Consider the following 27,252-nt stretch of genomic DNA (forward strand, 5'->3'; position numbering starts at 1 on the left):
TTGCTATATATGGACATGAGTCTTTCAACTGACGCTTGTTTGAAATTTAGCCTTCTAATCTTTCCCCCAGTCTGATGATGTGCTATCGATATGAAAATTGCTCCACATCTCCAAAGGGAACCCTCTTTCTGAGGTGGTCTTCTACCTTATTCTTTTTATAAATATCTTCACCGTTACTGTAGCACTTGTGCAAAGTGGTAGAGGAAAAAGGCGCTAAAAGGCACTAGAACAAGTACCATATGTCAAGGCTGTTTTCCAGAGCAGTAGATTGAAACAGGCTAAGGAAACAAGCCATAATTTTAAGTTTCCAGTCTGTCTCACAAATCTAACAATCAAACTACTACAGTAACTAAATGATATTAAAATGCATAATTAATATCATGGTGTTTTTCAGCTTCATAAACACTAATAAATGCTTAGCACTGCTAATAGGTACGTAAGTAGTAATTTTAAAAAAGGGGTAAACTGAGGCAGACATTAAGTGACTTGCCCACTCTCCCCCTGAGGTAGGATTAAAACCCAGTCATACTTGTGCACAATCACAACTCACCTTAATTTGTCTCTCAGTTTCACCATTTGTAAAATACTTGGTGCTCTTAAGTACAAATTTGAATAAATATGATCACCACATTGTATTAGTATTAGACCTGAAAAAGAAAACTACAACATTACCAACAGTAAGGACAGCAGAAACTGAGGGCCGGTCTACAGTTTGGGTGGGGGGAGGAAATCTAACTAAGATACGCAACTTCAGCTATGCTATTTGCGTAGCTGAAGTCGAAGTATCTTAGTTCCACTTACCTGGCCATCCTCACAGCAGCGAGTCGACTGGTGTGGCTCCGCCGTTGACGCCGCTTACTCCTCCTGCCAAGGTGGAGTATAGGCGTCGATTCAGGGATTGATTTATCGCATCCAGATGAGACGCGATAAATCGATCCCCGATAGATCGATTACACTGGTCTACAATTTTTGAGAAGTCGTCTGCTTCAGAGATAAAATGTGCTATTTATTATGTATTTTGATGTGCTGAATTCAAATATGGCAATTAAAACAACTGATTGGCTACTGTTTCTAAGATATTTAAGTTTTTACATTTTATGTCTATGTATATTGTGTAGATAGTAGAGTTTTAATCATAAATTGTAAACCTAGGTCCTTTCATGTGTTTATGGTTGCTTTACATGATAATATTCTACCTGTCCTGTTTATGTAACACTTTAAAAATCAGCAAAAGGGTTATATAAATAAAATTTATTATGAAACATAAGGTACATAGTTTAGTCCTATTCAGTGTCTACTCGGCGCTTCTTGGCTTGTCTCTTGTATTCATTAAATGGAGCATCTCTTGTCACTGTCCAGCAATAGTCTGCAAGCACTGATGGGCTCCATTTCCCCTGATGGCGTTTCTCCATTGTTGCAATGTCCTGGTGAAATCGCTCGCCGTGCTCATCGCTCACTGCTCCGCAGTTCGGTGGAAAAAAAATCTAGATGAGAGTGCAAAAAATTTATCTTTAGTGACATGTTGCAACTAAGGCTTTTGTATGCCTTGAGGAGGTTTTCCACCAACAACCTGTAGTTGTCTGCCTTGTTGTTTCCGAGAAAATTTATTGTCACTAACTGGAAGGCTTTCCATGCCGTCTTTTCCTTGCCACGCGGTGCATGGTCAAATGCATCATCTCGAAGAAGTTCACGAATCTGAGGACCAACAAAGACACCTTCCTTTATCTTAGCTTCACTTAACCTTGGAAATTTTCCACGGAGGTACTTGAAAGCTGCTTGTGTTTTGTCAATGGCCTTGACAAAGTTCTTCATCAGACCCAGCTTGATGTGTAAGGGTGGTAACAAAATCTTCCTTGATTCAACAAGTGGTGGATGCCGAACACTTTTCCTCCCAGGCTCCAATGACTGTCAGAGTGGCCAATCTTTCTTGATGTAGTGGGAATCTCTTGCACGACTATCCCATTCGCAGAGAAAACAGCAGTACTTTGTGTATCCAGTCTGCAGACCAAGCAAGAGAGCAACAAACCTTCAAATCGCCACAAAGCTGCCACTGATGTTGGTCATAGTTTATGCACCTCAAAAGTTGTTTCATGTTGTCATAGGTTTCCTACATATGGACTGCATGACCAACTGGAATTGATGGCAAAACATTGTTTTACTGCATAATGGCAGCTTTAACACTCGTCTTCGATGAATCAATGAACAGTCTCCACTCATCTGGATCGTGAACGATGTTGAGGGCTGCCATCACACCATCGATGTTTTGCAGGCTACAAGATCACCTTCCATGAAGAAGAATGGGACAAGATCCTTTTGACGGTCACGGAACATGGAAACCCTAAGATCACCTGCCAGGAGATTCCACTGCTGTAGTGTGGAGCCCAACAGCTCTGCCTTACTCTTGGGTAGTTCCAAATCCCTGACAAGGTCATTCAGTTCACCTTGTGTTATGAGGCATGGTTCAGAGGAGGAGGATGGGAGAAAATGTGGGTCCTGTGACATCGATGGTTCAGGACCAGAAGTTTCATCCTCTTCCTTGTCTGACTCAAGTGAGAATGATTCTGGTGCATCAGGAACAGGCAGTCCTTCTCCGTGGGGTACTGGGCGTATAGCTGATGGAATGTTTGGATAATGCACAGTCCCCTTTTTCTTCTTTGACACACTTTTCCCAACTGGAGGCACCATGCAGAAGTAACAATTGCTGGTATGATCTGTTGGCTCTCTCCAAATCATTGGCACTGCAAAAGGCATAGATTTCCTTTTCCTGTTCAACCACTGGCGAAGATTTGTTGCACAAGTGTTGCAGCATATGTGTGGGGCCCGCCTCTTGTCCTGATCTCCAATTTTGCAGTCAAAATAAAGGTGATAGACTTTCTTAACCATAGTGGTTATACTGCGCTTTTGTGATGCAAAAGTCACTTCACCACAAACATAGAAGTTATCTGCACTGTTCACACAAGTACGAGGCATCTCTGCTCACTTTGGCTAAACAGAAATGTGTCCCTTTGCAAAATCAAACACCGACAAATAAGAGAGCACGACACTGTATGATTTCTAGAGCTGATATAGGGCAATTTGTTCAGCAGAGTGATGTAAGCTTCGTTATGATTGCATCATCCATGTCTTCTAGGAATAACATGATGCAATTCATATCATGTATGACGCAATACCAGCTTCAGATTGCATCATTCATTGTTTTGCCTAAAAAGCAAGTACTGTCCAAACCCAGCCACAGATTTATTCATAGATCCAGTCAAAGATGTGTTTTAGTCATTTCTGGTTTAAATTGAGATCCCTTCCCTTTATAAAACTCACTTATCCTCCGCTATTCCCAAGTAAAGGGTCGTATATAGTGACCCAATAGCATAACTTGAAAACTAGAGCCAATCAACAATTTTAAGCATCATTTTCGTTCTCAGTGACCCAGAATTAGTAAAGTTTGACTACATTTATTTCAGAAGCATTTTCGCTGTAGAGCAGTGTTACTACCCACCGATCCAGCGGGTAGTGTAAACGTGGCCTGTGCCAAAGATAAAGCCAGGAGCTGCATTTCTCTAAAGCCTTGGAAAACTTACACCCCAACATATTGCCAGTGGCCAAATTACCCCATATATAGCAAGAAGTTCCAAATCCCACTCTTCCAAGATGCTTTAAATCTGCTATAATGTGAACAACATGCCTGTGAGTTACAAATCTTTCTTGTGCTAGTAAAATCTAAAGTCAACTACAAGCTTAGTGAAAAGCCAAGTAATTCAACACTGGTTGTCAAATACTGCAGCCAGCAATACACATACTGTATTGTCAGTAATTCATACCATGCAGACACATTTCCTATCACTAATGCATAATTCATGAGGACAATTATGGGGATGGGGAGAAACACACACCATCTGCTGATATCTACCCAAACCCACGTTTGAGCCTTCCACCGCCACGTAATTATTTATTTTACTACACAATGAAAGAGATATAAGAGCAGCGCAAACATTTATTTTACATCATGTCAGCCAACTTTTTTTTCCCCCCTTCCCCATCAATTTAAGAACGAGTTTAGGAAATAAACTAGATTGACAGCCCTGGACATTTCCTATACTTCACATATTTTCCTAAAATGTCCTAATTAGAGCTCCTATCAGCAACAGCAATGGTTAAAGAACTCAACAGACAAGTTCCAGCATTTTAACGATGCGTCCACATGTCAGAACAAGGTTAGACAATATGGCAGCTAAAATGCAGGTGGGCTGACCTATACTAGTCTTCCCACCAATGGGGGTGTACTGATGGGAATTTTAGGAGAAATAGGCACCCCCATCATGTTCTAACCTTGATGGTAGGATCTCTTTCAAATAAGGATGGTGGTCTTCCGGACTTAGACTCAGAGATCTGGGCTCTGGTCTCAGCTCTGCCACAGACTATGTACACTTGAGCACATCACTTCACTGGGCCTCAGCATTCCCCACCCCACCCCTCCATTTGTAAAATATGGGTAACACTTCCCTATCTCATAGCAATACCACAAGCATAAACTCATTCATGTCTGTGAGATGCTTAGATGCTACAAAACTACCGAGATATACATGCATGGTAACCATCTGTACTCCAAGTACATAAAATACTGTTTATTCAAAGAGGCACCATATCACACGGTTCAAAATATAGTACCAAATAAAACATACCAGACCATATGATCATTTGCTTGCTTACTGCTTGAAAGTGTACTTACAGTGATCAGAGTTCAGAAATAGCTCCATCTCGGACACAGGCAGCTGGATATTATGTATGCAAATAAAGGATGTGCCTTACTATATAGGCAGGTAACCCTACATCTAAACAAAAAGAGCAACTTGGGTTTCCAAACCCAGTCAGCCTTTAGCCTCTACTGAGACTGCCAACTAGTGCTAATTGTGACTGTGGCTTTTGAGGCAGACAACTGAGTCACCAAACCTGCCCCCTCCAAGTCATTTTATGTAGGCAGCTTAACAGCCAGCAGATTTTAAAGGCTTTTAGTCACAATAACCTGGTCTGGATCTGAACCACTGATCTAGGTTGATGTATGTTCTTATCCTGCAGCTGTGAACACTGTACATTAGAGCTGCTTCACGCCCCCCGCCCCCAAATCAGATAAAATTAAAAAGTTATTTTCCCATTTTCTTAGCAGCTCTATTATATACAAATATTAATTTTTGCATGCATTTTTCATAGATAAAATATGTAGCAGCGTTACCAGTTCTATTCTTGGAAAAGCTACCTGTGATCAATATTAAATTTTAATGGCTTGGTTCTCTCTCAGTAGATTCCCTAACCAAACAGATTTACTACAGCAGTTCAATGAAACAGGATCTCTGAAATAGGATAGGCAAACAGCTCATTTCAACCAAAGTAAATACAGGAGGACATTTACAAAATCCATGTAACCCAGGTCTTTTTCTTCATTATATACCTTGGCCAAGAGTTAGTTATTTCTTTTGATGTTCTGGGGGGGGTTAAATGACCAGTGATTTTGGATGCTTCAGTTTCCGGTGCCCAACTCATAACATCTTAAAAGGGACGAGCAGGGAACGGAGCTTACAACTTTCTGAAAATCAGGCCCCTGGAAGTTAGGCACTCAAAAAAGTTACTACTCAGATTACAAAAATACAGAACAATTTGGCCTATATTTAACACTTTCAATTTTGGATGATACAGAAGGCTCCACCTGTGTGGAGTTTTTGCTTCCAACCTCAAGATGTTTTACAAACATTATCATCCTATGAGGCAAGTACATTTCTATTATCCCCATTTTACAGATGGCAAAAAACTGAGGCAGAAGTTCAATGATTTGCCAAAGTCACACAGTGAGTCAGCAGCAGAGCAAGAATTAGAATTCAGGAGGTCTGACTCTGACCCATAATGCATATTTCTTTAGTCAATGAAAATAAACTTCAGTATTTTAAAATATGTGAAACATCATAAAGAACCTCATTTCAAAACTAAAATTGCAACCAAGTATTCAAATGAAAGTAAAACTGCTTATAACTAAATCAAAAACTTGCATTCATGATCAGTACATATTTGTTGTTAAAACTTTTAAATGAGCCAAAAATCAACTGCATCAATAAACATTTCAGCAGCTAATCTCTTTAAAATAAGTCAACCACTAAGATTTGAACATTGTAGCACTCAGGAAGTTACACGGATTGCTTTTGGAAAGGGAAAGGGAAAACGTGTTTACACAAGGTGTGCTGCTTAACTCTGATTTTTGGTGAGCAAGCAAGCAATACATACACTAGAGATAAAAATGAAGCTAGACTATGCTCTATATAACTCACAATGGTGACTGACTGCATAGTTTCCCATGAGAACACATTGAGGAGCTGCAGCCAAGAAAACAATTAATAAATCATATGGGCAAGCAACTCTCCATTCAACCTCAGCTAGGACTTGAGTGCCCTGTCAGAGTGATCAAAACTGCTTCTTAAGTTTTTAGATTTAGTTTGACTCAGCTAATTAAGTAATAAGATCCAACGAGGCGGACATTTCTCTATATATAATGCTTGGAAATTGGAAAGTAAGTGGCCCGAGGCTAACCTGACAGCTGTTAACCAAATAACTGTCCAGAGCTTCCATTAAAGAATTCATCGTAAAAATCTAAAAACTCCCTTGGCAGATTTTCAATGGTCCCATTAGAAATTTTAAGGAGATCCATTCTGGTTAGACAGTGTATTCTAGTTTGTGTAGAAGTCATTAATAAGTAGCCTTTAACTCAGATCACATGAACAGGAGTAGAGATGGAGACAGAAAAAGAAAGAGAAAGAAAGATACACCGTCTTATTTGAAAAAGCAGCAAAGAGTCCTGTGGCACCTTATAGACTAACAGACGTATTGGAGCATGAGCTTTTGTGGGTGAATACCCACTTCATCAGATGCATATTTAACATATTTGAAGTATGTTAAAATGCCTCCTTGTCAAATAAAAACCAAAGTGACTGACTTTTCATACATCACTGCATGGCCAGTGTTTTCAATGTTTCCACTTATTTTGGGTGTCCTATATAAGGTACCAAGAGACTAAGCACTTCCAGATACTGTTACTTCAATGGGAGTGTCAAGTGTTCAGGAACTCTCGTAGATCAGTCCTTCAAGTTGGACACCAAAATTAGTGAACACTGAAGACTGTGGCCAAGTCTCTATTATATTCAGTGTGGGGATATAATCTCTTAAAAGGGAAACTAAAAAAGTAAAATTTCCCTTTTCCACTCCACCAACAAGATTTTATGGAACAGTAGGACCAAAGCAAAAAATGGTCAACATGTGCCAACCGGGGAGGAGGAACAATCTAGATATGAAAAAGGTATATCTTAAAATTGTTTATTTTTAATTACTCTGGACTATGTTAGAAAGTGAAGGCTATCAACGAGAAGGCAGAAAATGAAAGTGTGGTGCTGCCTCTCTAGGGGGAAAAGCCCTGCTGCATCAGTGCCTCAAACTTGCTGAAGCAATCCAGAAACCCTAACATGCTCCAAGGGAGATTTCTGATGCAATGTTTGATCAGTGTCCACAAAGAGCATTCAGGATTGCCCTAGCAACAGGACAGTGCATGGATCTTTTGGTCATCCTGCCAGCCCTTTAACATGGTTTTCTTTGGCACTTTGTTGGCACTGCCTTGAAAATGAAGTTCAGTCCAATCTTGAAGCCCTGCCAAGTTGTTAACAGCGTAGATTTTAATTCCGTTCCCTCTCCTCAACCCCCACGTGCTTTTTTTTTTTTTTTGGGTGGCTGGGAGGGGAAGAAAGGAGTTGGTTTGGTTCCTGAATTTTATATTCTCTGTTCATGTCTCTAGACTCAGACAGAAAACAGAAGGTTTCACCCTTCTATGGTAACAGCTCAGTTTGCTTTTTAGAGCTCAGTGACAGAATTACCCAAGGATTTATTTTCATGCTTGTCCTGCATCAACCATCCACTAAACTGATTCAATTACACTCAGCTTAAACAGAGGAAAATCTCTCCATTTAAAACAAAGACAACAGCTAGACAACATTGTTTTAAAAACAAAGACTACTTCAACCCTTTGCTGCAACTTCAACAACAGGTTTTAATTATGAAAGGATGAGACTAGAATGGGCAAAACATCAGTTATATGGTGAAGTGACTGAGCCGCTACCATTTAAATCCTACAATACTTTGCAACATCAAGCAAAACTATCATATTCTGTTCTATGTAGGTTCTTATAGTTCCCTCATCACACTAATATCCATACACCTTCCAGGAGTGTTGTGACGGGTCTAACATTTTTTTACTTATGGTTTGTTCTCTCCCTCATCCTCTTTCCGGAGTAGAACTGTGTGCGCGCAATGTAGTGTTTTGTTTTGGTGGGTTTGGGTTTTGTTTGTTTGTTTTTTGTGGGTTTTTGTTGTTGTTGTTTTTTGTTTGTTTGTTTGTTTAACACCGAGTTTGAGTGGAGAGTAATCAAAACACTTTCTGTAGCTGCTTTTGCGAGTGATTTTTAACTGTGTCCAATGAGTTTAGTGACTTATTCTTTTTTAATTAATTGATAAAATAATGAGTGCCGCTGGACTCCAGGATTTCCATCAAGAATAATATGCATTTTGTAAGCCCTGTGTGGGTCTTGATCTCAGTATCTAAGTGGTCTCTCCATGCACTGTTTTCGAACAATTGAAAAGATTCTCATTTTCCTAATGCCAAGACCTTGATAAACCGAATTTGTGTCTTGCCACTGCACAGATCCTTGCAATTTATTTTACTTATTATCCCTCTAGATAAGCATAGCAATAAATTCCAGATGGCCCAGAATTCTGCAGCTAGATTGCCATTCCAAAACAGGAGGACATATAACACACCACTTAAAGGCACTGACTTAGGTTCCAATTAGACAGCACGTTAGTTGTAATACTGCATGGTTCCACCCAATTCCCAATATTGCATAATTCTGAGTTGGGCTACCTGACCAATTTGTGCTCTTGAAATGAGACTTGTTAGCTTTTCTACTTGTCATAATACTACAGGAGTACATTGCCCCGATGTTTATTCTTCTTTCTGCAATAAGCTTCCTGTGGAGGATAAAAATGCTGAGTCTAGTAACATATCTTGTTTTGAGGCGATAATATGGTTTGTAGTATCTAACAAAGTTGATCTATTCTGCATAACTAACAATATTTTGCCTGCTCTAGCACCTTTCATTTTTCTCTCTCACATACATACACACACACACACAGGTAACTATTTACCCCATTTCATATATGGTCACAGAGATTAAATAACTTGTTCAAGGACACACAGAGTCAGTAGAAGAGACGGGAAGAGAACAAGGTAGATAACTGATTAAAAAATAAAAATAAATCAGTTTTTATTTAAATTAACTACAGGTTTACTTTAAAAAAAACACCCATTAATTTAAATTTGAAATAATAAATTTAGGCCTTAACATAGGTTGTTATCCATTAAAACCGTGTAAATTAATTACAAAAATAATATGAAGCAGGACAGCTTTGCTGCCAAGTTTTAAAGAAAGTCAAACCACTGAACTGGTGGAAGTCACTGGCTAAGCACCAGGAACTAGTTTAAGTGGTAAATCAGCTTTTGATAGCAGTAGCCTCTTCTGCAGGTGCAGAGAGAATATTTTCTTTTCAGTTTATTCAACAAGTTCATTTCAGTGACATTCAAAGTCAAGTAACCAACTGGGAGTTGAAAAAGCAGGAAAGCTTTTTCCCCCTCTACCAATATATGAATAAAAATAATGTGAGAGAATGCGATCTACTAGTTTCAAAATCTTGAAGGTCATGGTGACCAGAAACAATCAGTTCAATTCACTAACAGTAACAGATAATACCTCCTTCGTTTAATAAATCAATTAGTTTTAAATTAAAAACACATTGTTAAAAAAAATCTTACAGTAATTTTATTTAATAAAAACATTCAAATGCTGTTTTTGTACATTTTTAATTGAAATTCTATCCAAGCAGAGCTTGACACAAAATAAGTAAAAAAAAATTGTTCAGTAAATAATGCATCATTATCCATTTTCCAACATAATAAAAATGTACAAATTAAGAATGTGAATAAATGTAAGTTAATATATCTTCAACGGCCAGTGATGGGACACTAGTTGAGGAGGGCTCTGAGTTACTACAGAGAACTCTTTCCCAGGTGTCTGGCTGCTGGGTCTTGCCCACATGCTCAGAGTCTAAATCATGGGTGGGCAAACCTTCCGGCCCAAGAGTCACATCTGGGAATAGAAATTGTATGGTGGTCCATGAATGCTCACAAAATTGGGGTTGGGGTGCAGGAAGGGATGAGAGCTCTGGGGTGGGGCCAGAAATGAGGAGTTCACGGTGTGGGAGGGGGCTCCAGGCTGAGGTGAGAGTGGAGTGCAGGGGGGAAGGGAAGGGCTCCAGCTGGGGGGTGTGGAGTTTGGGGTGTAGGAGGGTGCTCTGGGCTGGGACTGAGGGGTTCAGAGGGCAGGAGGGGGATATGGTGTGGAGGGTGGGGTAAGGGCTCCGGCTGGAGATGAGGAATTTGGGGCACAGGAGGATGCTCTGGGCTGGGATCGAGGGGTTCAGAGGATGGGAGAAGGATCAGGGTGGGGGCAGAGGGTTGGGGTGCAGGGAGAGGCTCAGGGGTGCAGGCTCCAAGCAGCGCTTACCTCAAACAGCTCTCAAAAGCATCATGTCCCCCCTATGGCTCCTATACAGAGGCGCAGATCCTGGAGGTGTTTCACCCTTCCCTGCAACATGGGGCAGGGTCACTTTCAGGTTTAAAGTCGTGTAAGTGGTGGAGTCTCTATAACTTGAAGACTTTAAATCATGATTTGAGGACTTCAGTGACTCAGCCAGAAGTTATAGGTCTATTATAGCAATGTGGGCACGGTTCTGTGGCCTGCAATGTGCAGGAGGTCAGACTAGATGATCATTATGGTCTCTTCTGGCCTTAAAGTCTATGACAGCGAGGGGCAAACTACGTCCCGCGGGCCACATCCAGCCCGCAGGACCCTTCCCTCTGGCCCCCGAGCTCCTGCCAGGGAGCAGGGTCAGGACATGCTTGCGGAGGAGCCAGCCCAATTCCCCGGCCGCGCGGTGGAGGCTATCCCCTGGCCCCTCTCCTTCTGCTCCCCTTCCCTCCCTCCCTCGCAGTCACAGTTCCCCCAGGTCTGGCGGCGCTGTCAGGGGGACTTCCAAGGGGGGGACGTGGAATGGGCTGGGGGGGGGGGCGGTCAAGGGTCCTGGGTCCTGCTGCCGGGGATGGGGCAGAGCAAGCCAGGGCCCCCCTCCACCTCCAGCATGCCTGGCCCCTCTACCCAGCAGCCAAGCCCAGACAGGGAGTGAGCCCTGCCCAACTGCCAGGGAGAGCAGCCAAACGAGCAGGGGAAACACACAGGGAAAGGACTGAGCCCCTCTTTCCCCCACCCCACAGGTAACGTGGGGTAGGGAGAGCAGGGAGGGTTGGATAGGGGGCCCTGGGGAGTGGTGGGGGACAGGGGGGATTGGCTAGGGCATGGACGTCCCAGGGGGGATGGTCAGGGGCAGAGAGCAGGGGTGTTTGAATAGGATGCAGGAGTCCTGGGGGACAGTTGGGGTGGGGAGCAGGGGGGTTGGATGGAGTGGAGGTTCCGGGGGGCTGGATAGGGGGTCAGGCCACACCTCACTGTTTGAGGAGGCATAGCCTCCTCCAGCCTTCCCTACCCGGACCTCCATACAATTTCTGTATCCGATGTGGCCCTAGGGCCAAAAAGTTTGCCCACTCCTGGTCTATGAGTAAGCTATATAATTGCTTAGATAAATGTATATAGATTAAATGTGTATATCCTCCTGGTTAGCAAAAGGAAGCACCAAATTTAGTGTAAAGGCTATTAGTTGCAAATCAATGTTTTAATAGTTACCAACTAATGAGAATCAACCTCTCTTTAGAAAAAAACCTTAAGTAGTACAAATGCAAAATACAATTAAAATTCATTAAAGACAAGGTTTTCTACTTGCTGACAAATCATGAATGAATAGAAGATTTAACTAAAGCAATTTAAATCAATTCAGAGAATCTAGGAGCCCTGACTTCCATCCCCCTTTGCTCTAGACACTGCCCTCCCTGCTGATTACTACTAAAGAGACATTACCAAGGTCCATGGAGCCCAAAACACGCCCTACAGAGTGATCTTATAAATCAAAACAAGCAAGTACTGAGACACAAGAGGGAACAAGAAATTCAACAAAATAAAATAATCTGATAGGTTTCCATTCATATACATCTGCTCTTGAATTTTATTGGCCAAACAAACACAGATCCTATACAAATTGAGAAATGTGGTACAGGCAGATCCCCTATAATTGAGGGGAGGGGGGAAAAAGGGAGAAAAACAGAGCCCCTGGCATAGGGAGAAAGGATACGGGGGAATCCTGCAATGAGTAGGAAGGCCAGAGATGAATTTACAGTGGCCAAGGCACAAAATAATTGTTATGAACCAGTTCTACCAGTAGGGATAGTGTTTCTAGAGGAATTACTAACTTGAGGAGTGGTTTTGCATCCATAGGAGTATTATTTGTACAACAGCACCTAGGGGCCAGAGCTGAGATCAAGGCTCCATTGTGTTAGGAGCTGTATAAACACATGGTAAAGAAAGAGTCCCTGACCCAGAAATTTTCTAATCTAACAGGTAGGACAGACATCAGTTAGCAGGAGAAAGAGAGAGAGGAGGGAACCTGCCCAAGGTCACAAAGCAGATCAGTTATGCAGCCAGAAAGAGAACCAGGCTCACTCAGTGCCAGTCCAGTGCCCTCTCCATGCTACTTCTCTCCATCTCCCATCTATGAGGATTCTGCAAGCAGTATGCACAACTCCACAACAAATACTGATAAAGCTCACAATCCTTCCATCTCCCCCTCTCAATTAGGAAAATTCTCCAACGCAGGTGGCGGCATGAAGGAAGGACCAATCAAACTCTATACAGGGACTAAAACTGGAAGATTAAATGAACCTTCAGAGGGGTAGCTGTGTTAGTCTGGTTCTGTAAAAGCAGCAAAGAATCCTGTGGCACCTTATAGACTAACAGACGTTTTGTAGCATGAGCTTTCGTGGGTGAATACCCACTTCTTCGGATGCTAATTTCCACTACTTGCATCCAAAGAAGTGGGTATTCACCCACGAAAGCTCATGCTACAAAACGTCTGTTAGTCTATAAGGTGCCACAGGATTCCTTGCTTCTTTTAAATGAACCTTAGCAGCCCAAGTTCACATGCTTTAATCTTAAAATGGCCCTACAGTGTACACACCCCTGATTACTGCAGTGCCATGCCACCTGCAACAGAGACTGAACCAAAATACTCTGGCAAACATTAAGTGAGAATTGACTTTTCCCTCTCTGGACTGAGCTATTCCGCAACATGCTGACAGAGGCATCAAGTTTGAACTGTTCCCAACTGGTGCAGTTTTGTTTCCATTTAGAATCATCTAGTTTCGTAAAACAAACATCAATCGGATTTCCAGAAACATTGTTTATGAAAACTGAAAACCCATATTTCAAGACAGACACTCTCAGAGGACAATTTGCCTAGGAAGTAGCTTCACAAGAGTAGACCTTCAAAGGGAGGCCTAACAAAGCAAGCTCCCAGGTGGAAAAATACTAGTAAAAACTGAAAAACATTCTTTTTGCCTCTGCTGAAAGACAATACATTATATCATAATAGCATGTTTAATCCAAGATTACAAACAATTCACAAGTTTTAATAAATTAAGCTTTACAGCCTGCCGTGTGGTGAGAGGAAGTATTGTATACATTTTAAATCTGGGTAAACTGAGGCAGATGGCAATTATGCGACTTGCACAAGTACACACGCAGGACTTCTCCAACTCTGTCACTGACTTCATGTCAGATATATGGGTTTCCTTTTAAATGATCATTTAAAATCGACTTCACTTGACATATTTGATTGTTATCTTAGCATGTTCTGTCACAGCAGTTTTGCCAAAAAGGGATTAATTTTCCTTAGGACTCAAGAATGGTTTTTAAACTTAGAAGCCAGAAGTCTTTCTTCTCCTCTACCTTCAAATGACTGATGCTGAAATTGCTTTCAAGTCAAACTTCAGAAAATGTCACTTCAAACACATGCAGCAAGCTGCTTGCTTACTATAGCCAGGACATCATCAGCTTCAATCTGTGCCAGGCACAACAACTGAATAATGACAACCTAAGGGGTCATTCACCAGCTCACAAAACTGATTATTTGGCCTGCCATGGAGAAGGCACTAAAATTCAGAGTACTGTTCTAATTACTGCAGATTGCAGTCCAGCAACAGAATTCTCAAGCATGCCAGGGTACTCCATTCCTGCATAAACAGACAACATAACTACACAAGGAACTTGTTAGAGTGAGACGCTATTCTAGTGGGATTTGTTGGGTAAAAAATACATAAAAATCTGTGTATAGGTGACAAATTAGGTTAATTTTGCTTCAGGTCCTCCTAGACAGCAGCCGTAAATTGTCACAGAGTTGCAGATGCATCTCAATTGTATTGTTTTGAAAATGTAAGAAATGTAGGATATGCCACACCAGATCAGTCCATCAACTCCAATATCCCACTGCCTCACAGTGGCCAATATCTGATGCTTCAGAAGACAGACTGCCCCTTCCCCATCAAGTCTATGAGTCTATGTCCAGAAGCATGACACTTTGCCCCATCAGACATAGGTACACGTTACAGCAGTCTCATAAAATTATCCAGCTTTTCTTTTTAATTTAGCCACCTGACTTGATAGTCTCCCACTGCACCAGACACAGATTGTGATGAAGTTATTTTTTCACAACGTGTATAATCAATGTTACCTACCAGCAATTTCATCTTGTGCTCTCTTTCTCATAGTACAGTGAAGATATACCTTATTCCTTGTCTTTCATAAGCAAAAGTGACCCTGTCACATTATACCTCCTCTTCCTACCAAGGTTCCTTGCTGCAAACTCCAGCCTCACAATCCTTTGCAGCTGGATGCAAGCCACTGTAGCACAATCATCCTGATTCCAATGACACAAAGTTCCAATGCCTCTGTGACTGCTCATAGCTTTTCCAGTCAGCGGAAACTGACACGACTGTGGTTAAGTATCATTGCTGCTATTCAGAACCCCCTGAAGCTGCTGTGAAATTGTAATTGATGCTATTTTTGTCAATCTACTGCTGCTTAGAAAGTCTATTTGAAAGAGTGGAGTCAGAGACTGAGGCCATGGCTACACTTGCAAATTTGCAGCGCTGCAGCAGGATGTGAAAACACACCCTGTCCAGCGCTGCAAATTGCGGCACTGCAAAGCGCCAATGTGGTCACAGCTCCCAGCGCTGTATGTTTTCCCCACAGGGAGGTGGAGTACGGACAGTGCTGGAAGAGCTCTCTCCCAGCACTGGCGCTTTGACTACACTTAGCGCTTCAAAGCGCTGCCGTGGCAGCGCTTTGAAGTGCAAGTGTAGCCATAGCCTCAAGCTATTCAGAGGCACCCACCCCCAATTGGTAAACACATCCTTTCTGGCTGCTAGGAGGCTCTTGTTGGGGACAAGAGGGTGGAGGAGAAGATAAGTTCATTTTCCCTTCCAGCAGCCCAAAAAGTAGAGGAATAACAATCTAGATAGACACAATCTAGGCTGTCTTCAAACTTCAGATTTCCAATAGCCAGGCCTTTAATATGAAAGGCATTGCCCTCAAGCAATGTTTAGGGACATCACCCTGACAGAAATTCCAATACCCACGGAAAGATTTTCTGTACCACCACCAGAAGTTGGTCCAATAAAAGATATTACCTTACCCATCTTGTCTCTCTAATACCCTTCCAAGCAGTTGAAATAGGGCTTCTCAGCAGCATGCTTCCTTTCAACTACTTCCCATCCTTCATATCAGCCTTTGGCGATAAGATTTATTTCTTTGGCAAATATTTCGAGCTCTGTTGCAGCACTTATTCCTTCTTTCCCACCAGCATGCTTGAGCAGGTGGCTTCTTGACTTGTACACAGTTACTGTCAGAATCTTTGTGAATTTTAAGTATGCTCCTTTGTTTAAAAGCACAAAGCAAAGAAACAGAACATGGGGGTGGAAGCATGAAAACCAGACCCAGAAATTTTAATAGGATGGCACCAAGGAGTGCAAATATAATTTAAAGTCCATTCCAATGTTTTACAGAATAGAGAGAACACATTTCAGAGACTACCATGTATGATTTTGTCCTTGTCAGCCAGGACAGTGAATAGGGATAACATTCACAAAAGTACTCCCACTCCTCTTCAAGTTATTATTTGAAAGCGACTGTCTATAATACTTATGACTTCTGTATATCTTTTAATGTAACTACTCAAGACAAACAGATGATTCTAGATATTTGGTGGGGAAGGGGAATATGTGGCAATATGATAAAGATGTAAGGGCTAGTTTAACGTATGCGCTACATGGGATTCTCAGCCACAAAATTCCCACTTTAAAAAAAAAAATCTCCGTGCAGTGCCTTGAAAGTCAGTACACATCAAAACCAACCTAAGCAAATATTTTACATTTGTGTAATTGTGCACAAGTGTTCTAAGTTAATCTGCACTGTTAAGTTTAATATGCATTAATGACACGTTTTACTTGCTAAGCAAGTCTCTGATTGTGTTTTACAGAGTTCCCAAGTGCACAAATGTCTGCAATGCTAAAAATTTGCGTGCGCATGTTTTGAGTTTGTTCACTGGCAGTGCTCTGCTGATTCCAGCAGCATTAGCTATGGTGAAAGGGGAAAAAAAGAGTTAAAGACAGGCCCTGCTCAGTGCTCAGTCAGTTGACTACATTTTTAGTAAACATGCATATCATATGTAAAGGTTGTTCAACAGGGAAGTCGTAAAATTGGAACTTGGCATCTAAGACTGGACACACAGGAATCTCAGTTGTGAATGGCATTCTAACTTTCCAGCTGTCTAAGGTTTTTCACATTTCCAAGACCTGCATCACATCAACAGTACAGGCAGGCTTTACAGGACTTTTTTAATCATGAAAAAACAAGAATTCTCACTTGTTTTTTTCCCAAGTTTACACTTAACCCTGAAAAATATGATCAAAGAGAACTCTACATTTACCTACACTAAGCACCAGTGGTTCATGTAATCTCGGATCATTTGCTCTTCTCAGCAGGAGAAGAAACACTGGATTAAAACCCAATGATTTTACATCTAGACTTGCTTGAAGAGGCCTAAAACATCCAGACAGAACACACCACAGCAATAGACAGGATCAAAATTCAGGTACAGCTAATACTTCATTTAGGCCCCATCTACACAGAAAAGTTTTACTAGCTATGCAGGTATAACCCCATGTGGACACTCATTTCAGTTTAGCCAATGCAACTTGGGAAGGAGTTTAAGCTAAATGGAAAAAGCCACTTTTCTATCAGGATAAGAGCATCCACATAGGAGGTTATAGCTGTATAACCAGTAAAACTTTCCCATGTAGGTAAGTCCTAAGAGTGTCTACACAGGGTGTTACACTAGCATGACTACACTGGTTTAAATTCACATCCTAGGCTATACTAAAAAAACAAAACCCCATAACCTTTCCTCTGTAGATAAGGCCTTACCTGATCAGAAGCAACATTTGGGCCAATTACAGGATTTAAAGATTAAGATTTGTTTTGCTAATCTTCACTGACACAATCAAAGTTTACAGCCATTCTTGTGAGCTCTCTGGAACTAAGAACTTAAATCAACCATTCATAAATTTACTAGGATTTCTATGCCCCCAGAAGTTCCAAGTTTCCCTTACCTGCATCCCAAAAGATGGCAGTTATGGAAAAGCCACTTTAACCAATTATCAAAAACTAAAATTCAAGAGAAGACTAGGGGCTAGGAAAAATAAATAAAATAAATAAAAGACATCCTCCCTGTGGGAAGACTGCAGGGGAGTCAACATAGAGCAGGAGTTCTCAGACTTTTGTGCTGGTGACCCCTTCCACATTGCAAGCCTCTGAGTGTAACTCCCCCCTTGTACATTAAAAACACTTTTTAATATATTTAACACCATTATAACGATCCCCAGTTTGAGAACCCCTGATATAGAGAGAGGAAGAAACATGTACCAAAAAACCAAAAATCCAATATTTTGATCTTCAAAAGAAAATCTGAACACGACAGGTATTCCAAAAAATATTTTTAGAAAGCTCTTTGAATGTTAATTACCATCTTACACCAACATAAGCCAGAGGCTCCGGTTAAATAACTGAAGGGAAACTGTTGCACAGCCACCATACTGGATTTATGCAGACTACAGACAGAAATCTGAAGTACTAACTCCCATAAGAAAGATCACTCTTATTTGCCCCTGTGCTCATGAAGAAAAGGTAGGCGTGAGAGCAGATGAGAGGGGGGTGTTGTGAGGGGGGCAGGAAAAAACACGAAGAAAATTAGACGGATACTAATATGTTAGAACGAAACAGGCCCTTACTCTGCAGCACAGACCCTCCATGGCCTCACGCATGTTGACACACTGGCTATATTAGGAACATGACTGCTTTTAGTACATGGAGATATGCATATTACTAGGAGTAATTAAATTAGACACATTTTGGCAACATTACCAGAGTATAATGGCACATAACTGGATGAAGCCAATGTAATTTAAATACCCACACCCAAGCGTTGTCTGAAGGTTTCTAAAAAGATCAATTGCTGGGGCAATAATAATAATTAAGAAAAGATAAGTCTGTGCAAAAACTACTCATGAGCCACAAAATGTTACAAGTCTCAGGAGTTCAAACAGCACAAAGTTGTATTGTTCCTTCCTCATTTTTAAGGCTTCTTCTTAAAGGGGAAGAGTCTTTTACATGGGCAAGCATTACCTGCAGGGTAGGTATTGGTAGCTGCCCATTTAATTTAAGTGCAAACCACATCAATCTGTTTTATCAAGGAAGTTATGAAATTTGATAAGTAACAGTTTCACTCTGATGACAGATGCTCTGAGAAAAATTAAGCATGATCTTCTGGATTTCACCCATTATGCATCATCACTTCAGATATCCCATCACCAAGAAGCAATTCAGTAACACACATGGCAACATGAAGCCAGGCCCCACTTACACTTCTACCAAAATACTCTGGAAAAGTGCCTGCTAAGATTATGTTGCAGAAATAATTTACACCTGCAGGAGAGCTGCAAAAAGCTTAATCCAACATCAAGTCATTCAGATACAGTCAGACACTTGACCCATCCTCTGTGCATATTTCACCTATTTCCCTAGCACAGCATTCTGGGCTACTCCCCAATAAGGTTTGCTGTTGGAACCTGTGATCTCCTAGTAAACATTAATCTAATACTTTAACCTATAACAGGCATGCTGAGTTATTACACTATTCACTGAACAGGTAGGCAATAGATTCCTACTTAAGTTTTTTGGAAGATGGAAACATGACATGCCAAGTCAAAATGCCCCCTTCCTGCATTTGTCAAGTAATTTGCCTTACCATGATGGGCAGTGTAACTCAGAAGATCCAACTTAAATGCCCTGCTCTGTCACAGGACTTCTTATGTCAGTGCTTCTCAAAGCCGGTCCGCCACTTGTGCAGGGAAAGCCCCTAGCAGTCGGGGCTGGTTTGTTTACCTGCCACGTCCGCAGGTTCAGCCGATCACAGCTCCCACTGGCCACAGTTCGCCGCTCCAGGCCAATGGGAGCTGCGGGAAGGCGGCCAGCACATCCCCTGTCCTGCGCCGCTTCCCCCCATTGGCCTGGAGCAGCGAACCGCGGCCAGTGGGAGCTGTGATCGGCCGAACCTGCGTACGTGGCAGGTAAACAAACCAGCCCGGCACGCCAGGGGCTTTCCCTGCACAAGCGGCAGCCTGACTTTGAGAAGCACTGTCCTATGTGACCTGCGGCGACTCATTTAGGGGGAAAGATATTTAAAAGCACCGAAGAATTTAGACACAAATCAACAGGATGTTGACCCACTGACTTGTGTGTTTAAATCCCTTTGACACTTTTGACTGTCTCCTAAATCTGTCTCAGATCCCTATCTGTAAAATAGGAACAATACAGTCACCCTTAGAAGGATATTGCGAGAATAAATATATTAAAAGTCTGTGACTCACTCTGATACTCTAATGGTTGCTGCCACATGAGGAAGATGCACACCTCCACCAGGTATGACCTTCAGTGATTAATTTGTAGTGAAAGAGGTGCCATGGCTCAAGCAATTTTTTTACATTCATAACTGATGCAGCAAGCCCAGAGGTGCCAGGGCTCAGCCGTGGCAAGCCCTGGCACAAATTAAGCAATGACTACCTTCCATCTTTATGATGCTATAGCTCAAGTACTGCCAATACTTCTAAACTTGGAAAAGCAGTAACACCCTAAGAAATAGCTTCAGTATCATTAGAATCAGCAATACATGCACTGAACCAAATTCCTTTCCATCTTGCTTAGTCTCATCATTTTGTAAAACATATCATGTGCAGGGTGGATTTGATTTAAATCACTAGTCAGGAAGACTCGATTTAAGCATGGTTTTCTACATAAAAGTACATTCTTGTTGGTTGTTATAACCTTAATACATATTCTTCACAACTCAGAAATAGATGTACGTTTCATTTTTAGAAGGTACACACTATACATTTTTAAACAGTGATGTATTTTGAAAACTTTTCAGATTAGTTGTACAGCTATATCAGAAAATGAATGATTGGTTATTTCATTTACCAAAGGTAACTGAAGCAGATATTTATGAAGTCACTGGGAGGTGAACTATCTCCAATTCAACAGGTTAATCATTAATATTTGGAGGATTTTCTTGCCATGCCTTATTAGGAAGAGAATATCACTAGATAGACATTTAAATTGTTTTATTTAACTAAAACAACAACATTAAGTATTCTGGATTTTTTTTCTTCAACAACAAACATATAATATTTTAACAAAACAAGCATATGTCCCTCACTTCTCACATTTATCTCCAGACTTCTTCTCCTTGTCCAAATCTATTCTGCCCCCAACAATCTTCTGTTCATTAAAACTTTTTGAAACTTTGCACTTTTAGAAAGAAGTAAGGGATTGACTTCGTGTACACAAATTTGCAGAGGGACAATAGAGTTGAGGTCTCTTATTTCTCACCTCTATACATTTATTTATTTATAACCATTTTTGCTGTTAACAAGCATGTTATCTCTAGAGACACAAAGCCACAGTTTGATAACTGCAAAACTAAGCATCTCTGGTGGTATAGTCTAGACTGAGCACTGAGTCCCATGGGGTAGATAGAAAGATTAACCTAAATAATCTATACAGAAGCCCCTGTAACTCCATAAAATTGGGTCCCTAATCCATGAACTAGTGGAACTCATTTACAAAACTTTTCTTAAACATGACATGAATATATTGCCTCACACTATAGAATTAGAATTTATAATCCCTATTCCATGATGAGATATCTCTGAGCTATAATGCATCTTAATTAAAACGATCTCTAGAGAGGTTTTTTCCCTCAAAAAGCATTTTATCAAATCTGATTTAAATTTTTTAAAAATCTGACTTTTTGTTTGTTTTTTAAATCGCTCTTTTTTCTCCACCCCGATCATGTTGTTTGCCAGCAATACCATACCCTTTTAGGCTTTCAGACAGTAAGCTCTGTGGAACAGGGCCTTCAGTAGGCACTGCAAGGTACAGCATACAGTCATGGCCCTCTATAAACGTGCCCATGCTGGTTGGTATCTTGTTGCATGAGAGCATGGCCCAGACTGCTCTGCAATAGTGCCCCACTAACAACATGCCACATGGACACAGGAGCAGCTTTATTCCTAACCTTACTTCATCCAAGGGCCAAACTTCAGAAGCAGAAGAAAAATTCCTGACCCCTCTCCTCCCCTCCTTGCTCTCAACCCAAGGACTAGGGCTGCAGCTTCAAGCCACAAGTGACAGCTCAGGGAAACCACACCAGGGCAACACAGGGACCAAAGTAGCTCAGCCACCGACCCCAACTCCCCAGGGGCAGGAACAACCTAGTCTGCTGGCTCTCCGACCCCAACTCCTCAGGGGCAGGAACAACCTAGTCTGCTGGCTCTCCGACCCCAACTCCTCAGGGGCAGGAACAACCTAGTCTGCTGGCTCCATGCATCCAGAAGTGAGGAGAAAGTCCTAGCTAAGGCGGTGGTCCAATGCTCAGAGCGCAGCTTGCAACACGCTGCTCGTGGGAGGAAACCCCCTGCCCATTGTGTACACACACCTTCCTCTCCTCTTGCTAGACCACACAAGGCGCAGCAGGGAGGCGAATGCACTGCAAACAGCCCTTCTTCCCCCGCCCCAGCTTGGTGCATGGGAGTGGGGGCAGCCTCCACGGCTGCACCTCCCCCGCCCCAGCCTGGTGCATGGGAGTGGGGGCAGCCTCCACGGCTGCACCTCCCCCGCCCCAGCCTGGTGCATGGGAGTGGGGGCAGCCTCCACTGCACCTCCCCCGCCCCAGCTTGGTGCATGGGAGTGGGGGCAGCCTCCACTGCACCTCCCCCGCCCCAGCTTGGTGCATGGGAGTGGGGGCAGCCTCCATGGCTGCACACACCCCCCGCTCCCCAGCCCGATACGCACTGGGAGGGGGCGGTACCCACGGCCCCCTCCCCCCGAGAGCCCAGCCCGCCCCTCCCTCGCGAGCCCGGGGAAGGAGCCGCTGCTGCCGCCCCACTCACCCGCCGAGCCCAGCAGCAGCCACAGCAGCCACATGGCCCCGCGCCGGCCGCTCCGCAAACTTTCCTTTCCGCCTGCTCCGTGCGCGAGCCAGTCTCCGCCCGAACCCGGCACAGACGCTGCGGGCCCGGGCGGGGGGAGGGGGAGAGGAGGGCGGGGCCGGGGGAGGGGCCCGCGGCGCAGCCACAGAGCGCAGCAGCCCCGGCCGGGACCCTGGCTGCGGGCCCGCCCACGGGGCTCCTGTGCCCGGTGCTCCTCTCTCCCTCTTGCCCTGCTGGCGCACCTGGGGCGGAGATTCCCGCCCATGCATGCACCGCACCAGGGAGCGGAGGGTGTTGTGCCTCCTGCACCCCAGCCGGCCACACAGTGAGGGGAGTTAGCATTGCACCCCGTTCCCTAGCCCGGTGCAGGCGTGGGTAGTTACCAGTTACCCCTGCTCCCCAGCCTGCTGCACGCACGAGGGGATCATTACACCCTCTCCTTCCTTGTCTGGTGCACACACTGGCAGAGAGAAGTAACAGTGCATCTTCTCCCTGCCACAGGGACCAGGGAGCTGCCATTGCAACTCCTGTCTTCCTGGATTATTCAGAGCCCAGGGCCTACCTCAAACTCCCATCAAGCAGGGCCGGCTTTAGGCTGATTCCTCCGAATTGGACCCTGCGCATAAGAGGGCCCTGCGTCCTAAAGAAGAGCACCTAACTTAGGCGCCTTTTTAATTTTTACTCACCCAGCAGCGCTCCGGGTCTTCGGCGGCGGGTCCTTCACTCGCTCTGGATCTTTGGCGGCATTTCGGTGGTGGGTCCTTCAGTGCCATGGAAGACCCGGAGCGCCACCGGGTGAGTCATCCCTGCTGGGGCCCCATTGAAACTATTCGAATTGGGCCCCACACTTCCTAAAGCCGGCCCTGCCATCAAGGAACTATTGTCCAGTTCTTTTCCTGTCACTCACCCACCAAACACACTATCTCTGTGACCAGACATTACAGTGATGGGCATTACAGAAATGCATGTAATAATAATAGCTGCAGACACAAAAACCATAGCAAGCAACTCTACTGCTGTACATAGTGCTCATTCTAAGCATGTGGTTCCTAGTTGCACTCACATTGTGTTCACATATTTCCCCATCACATGAAAACAAGTAATATGCTGCCACCCATGTTCACACTCAAAGAGAAAAGTGGCTCATACACAATTACAAGCTAAGCTGAAATGATGGTAATTGTGTGTGTGTGTTGCCAGTGATTTAGGGTGTTTTGTATAAATCCCCAACTCCTGGAAACATTTTTGAGCTTGGGGTTTACAATACTGATTCTTCCAGTAACACATTGTAGTAATATCTAGGCACTGATAGTAATGAAGTCCTTGTTATCTTATTTTGGGCCAGATCCTATTGCCCAAGGAACAGCTGGAATGAATGCATGGCAAGAGGCAGCGAGTCCACACCCCTTGTGCGTCTGGTAGCACACCTGCATGAATGGGTCCTTGTACTGCAGCCTGGAAAGGGGGGCAGAACTAAAGGCAAATAGTCTCCCAAGGTTCATGTTCTGTCTCTTTTCCACAGTTAGTTAAGGCATTGAACTGGCTGTCAGCTCCCTGACACCTCAAAGCTGTTAGCCACCCTAGAACTCTCCTCTGGGCTAAACCAGCCCTTCCTTTGCCTTGCAGGTTAATGGTAGCTGTACCCTAAACCCCTTTGAAGTGTTCCCCTGTAGTGTCCAGCCCCTTCTCCACTTAACACTCATAGTAATACCAGGTCTGCTGTACCCAAGGGAACCAGCCTGTATGATTCAACTCAGGATCCTCTCCCAGTATTATACCACAGCACTGAGATATATTAATAGTGAAAACAACAATAAGTTTATCATCAAAGATTCTAGAGACAGTGAGTAAGAATAATGGAAACAAAATTGTTACACATAAAACAAAATTATAACATGGTATCTAGAGACTAACTTTAATTTAACGGGCTAACCTCCAAGATAAGGAAGTTTGTCTCACCCCAAATGTCCTTTGCAGTGTTTCATCCAGCGCAGGTTGAAATCTTGTTTTCATGAATGTAAACGCACTGCCGGATTACTTTCTAGGTGCAGGATAAAAGGATGTCTTCCTTGCCTTCTCCTTATATCCCCAAAAGTTAATTGTCTGAACCCAGAGTCAGGATGACCCCCTGTGGCTTATTCTCTGGTGTGCTGCCTCCCTGTTAATTTCACATCCCCTGCCTTGACTTCCTATGTAAATAGGGTTACCATTGTGTTGGCTTACAATGCTTAATTACATGCTGACAGAGAGACAAGTGAATAAACATCTTTTGTCTCACAGAAAACCTGTCAACTCTGCCTTGATATAGACTTTAGAACATATTTTCAGTATACATACATACCTCCTTATTTATTATCTGTACATACATTTCACAACAATATTATTGACCAGTGTGACCCTGGCTTTCTTATAAAACTTCATACAACATACCTTGGTGAACCAGAATGTACTTAGCAGGATCACAATATTCTTGTAACCTCCTTGCTAGTTGGCACTGGGGGGTTCCTGGGTCACACTAACTTCTTAAAGAGCCTTTCCTCTCCACCTGTCTTCCTGGCATCACTGGAAAATAACAGATTTTATCATTATAACCAGTCAAACAAAGATAGACTGTGGCACTTACAGTCCTTGTGAAGTACAGTCAGGGTCACCTAACCCGAGATTTAGGAATCTGTAATGCCTTTCCATAATATATTTATAGTTGCAGTTTAAGGGCCCAATCGGATCCTACTGAAATCCTTGGCTTCAAAGGGAGCAGGAGCAGGCCTGTTTTAGGAAGGTAGATTGTCACTCTGGATCAAGTAGAGATTAAAAGACCAGCATTAGTTCACAACACCATTTTGATCTCTTTTGCTTTCTTGGGAAAACTGTTGCTCTTATTCATTAAGAAAATTGATACCTTTCATGTCAGGAAGTATTCCTGCATGTGTAGTAGGTAGGTGAATAAATTTGCATGTGTGTTATAAACTTTAACTTTCAGAAATGCTCACAGGGTACATTTAATAGTTGCAGAGAATGCTGAGTGCACAAGTTCTTCTGGCTAAGAAGTCAGTTTACAAGAGCCAAAAACTGCCAAATTATTTCTAAAAATGTCTTCAAATAATCAGCACAAAAATACTGCTGGGTACAGGCTGAGTTCTTGTAATTCATGTTTAATAGAGTCAGACTAGCTTGTGGGCTAGAGATTTATTGATGAGGATTTCACATTATTTGGAAAGATTACTGTATTTTGTTGTTTAAAATAAGAGTTCTATTTAATATCTAATCTTTAACATTTGTTTCTGTGACATGCAGTCTATATGATTTTATAAAAAATTAATAAGTAAATATAATGTAACTGAGGTATGCTTCATGCAAAAGGCCTCTTGTAAGGTATCATTACAAAGCTTATAATCTACTGAGTGTAATCATCCTATTTGTATAAATGTACCACTCTTGTATCTAAAATTAGAAATATGAAATATAACTCTGAGGGCCTATTGTAATTATGTAAAGTGTGGGCCATTAATGGTGGTTGGAATCTTGATGACTCCCATTAACTAGGACCATTGTCTGCAAATGGCTGTGTTTTACCTGTAAGTCTTCCTGTATACCTATGTGCTGGCAAGTGGGTAATGAAGTCTTGCTGTGACATGTGATCATGTCACCTGAACTGGAATCCATCTTTAACCTGGTGTCTTTCCATTGAGAAGGACGGGGTGGGAACTCAGAGAGGGACACATGGATTCCCGCCTTATGCAAAAGATCTATAAAGGGATGGAAGAGAACAAAGGGAGGGAGGAGCCATCATGAAGAATCCGCTAGCTACCACCTAAGCTGGGACAAGAGCTGTACCGGGGAAAGAATTGTGCCCAGGCCTGGAAAGTGTCCAGTCTGAAAAAAAACTTACTGAAACATCTCTGAGGGTGAGATTATCTGTATTCAGTTTGCTTAGACATAGATTTGCATGTTTTATTTTATTTTGCTTGGTGACTTACTTTGTTCTGTCTGTTACTACTTGGAACCACTTAAATCCTACTTTCTGTATTTAATAAAATCACTTTTTACTTATTAGTTAACTCAGAGTATGTATTAATACCTGGGGGAGCAAACAACTGTGCATATCTCTCTAACACTGTTATAGAGGACGAACAATTTATGAGAAAAAAAAACCAGGAGTACTTGTGGCACCTTAAAGACTAACAAATTTATGTAAGCATGAGCTTTCGTGAGCTACAGCTCACTTCTTCGGATGCATAGAATGTGTCCGGGATGGAAGCTGGAGGCATGTAAGTAAGTATAGCGGTCAGTGGGTTTCCGGTATAGGGTGGTATTTATGTGACCATCGTTTATTAGCACAGTAGTGTCTAGGAAATGGACCGCTTGTGTGGATTGGTCTAGGCTGAGGTTGATGGTGGGATGGAAATTGTTAAAATCTCAGTGGAATTCCTCGAGGGCTTCTTTTCCATGAGTCCAGATGATGAAGATGTCATCAATGTAGCGCACACCCTATACCGGAAACCCACTGACCGCTATACTTACTTACATGCCTCCAGCTTCCATCCCGGACACACCACACGATCCATTGTCTA

At 42.7% G+C, this 27,252-nt stretch overlaps 1 protein-coding gene across 15 annotated transcripts in view; it reads right to left on the reverse strand.

The window, feature by feature from the left end:
• The window catches only part of LDLRAD3 (low density lipoprotein receptor class A domain containing 3), a 209,960-nt gene that overhangs the window by 148,945 nt on the left and 33,763 nt on the right, over positions 1 to 27,252 (reverse strand). For 10 of the 15 annotated variants that reach the window (XM_039537426.1, XM_039537430.1, XM_039537432.1 and 7 more), the window contains one exon: positions 25,112 to 25,243. Coding sequence is in view for 1 of the 15 variants with exons in the window: in XM_039537419.1 (XP_039393353.1) it covers positions 22,643 to 22,676 (34 nt within the window). In the remaining 14 variants the exon portion in view is untranslated. Of the gene's footprint in view, positions 1 to 550; positions 584 to 801; positions 852 to 22,642; positions 22,755 to 24,640; positions 24,723 to 25,111; positions 25,244 to 26,254; positions 26,307 to 27,252 lie in introns of those variants that run through there. The other 5 variants (XM_039537425.1, XM_039537433.1, XM_039537419.1 and 2 more) reach the window with 5 other exon arrangements.

Source organism: Mauremys reevesii, linkage group 4 (genome assembly GCF_016161935.1).
Source record: "Mauremys reevesii isolate NIE-2019 linkage group 4, ASM1616193v1, whole genome shotgun sequence".
Lineage (NCBI taxonomy): Eukaryota > Metazoa > Chordata > Testudines > Geoemydidae > Mauremys > Mauremys reevesii.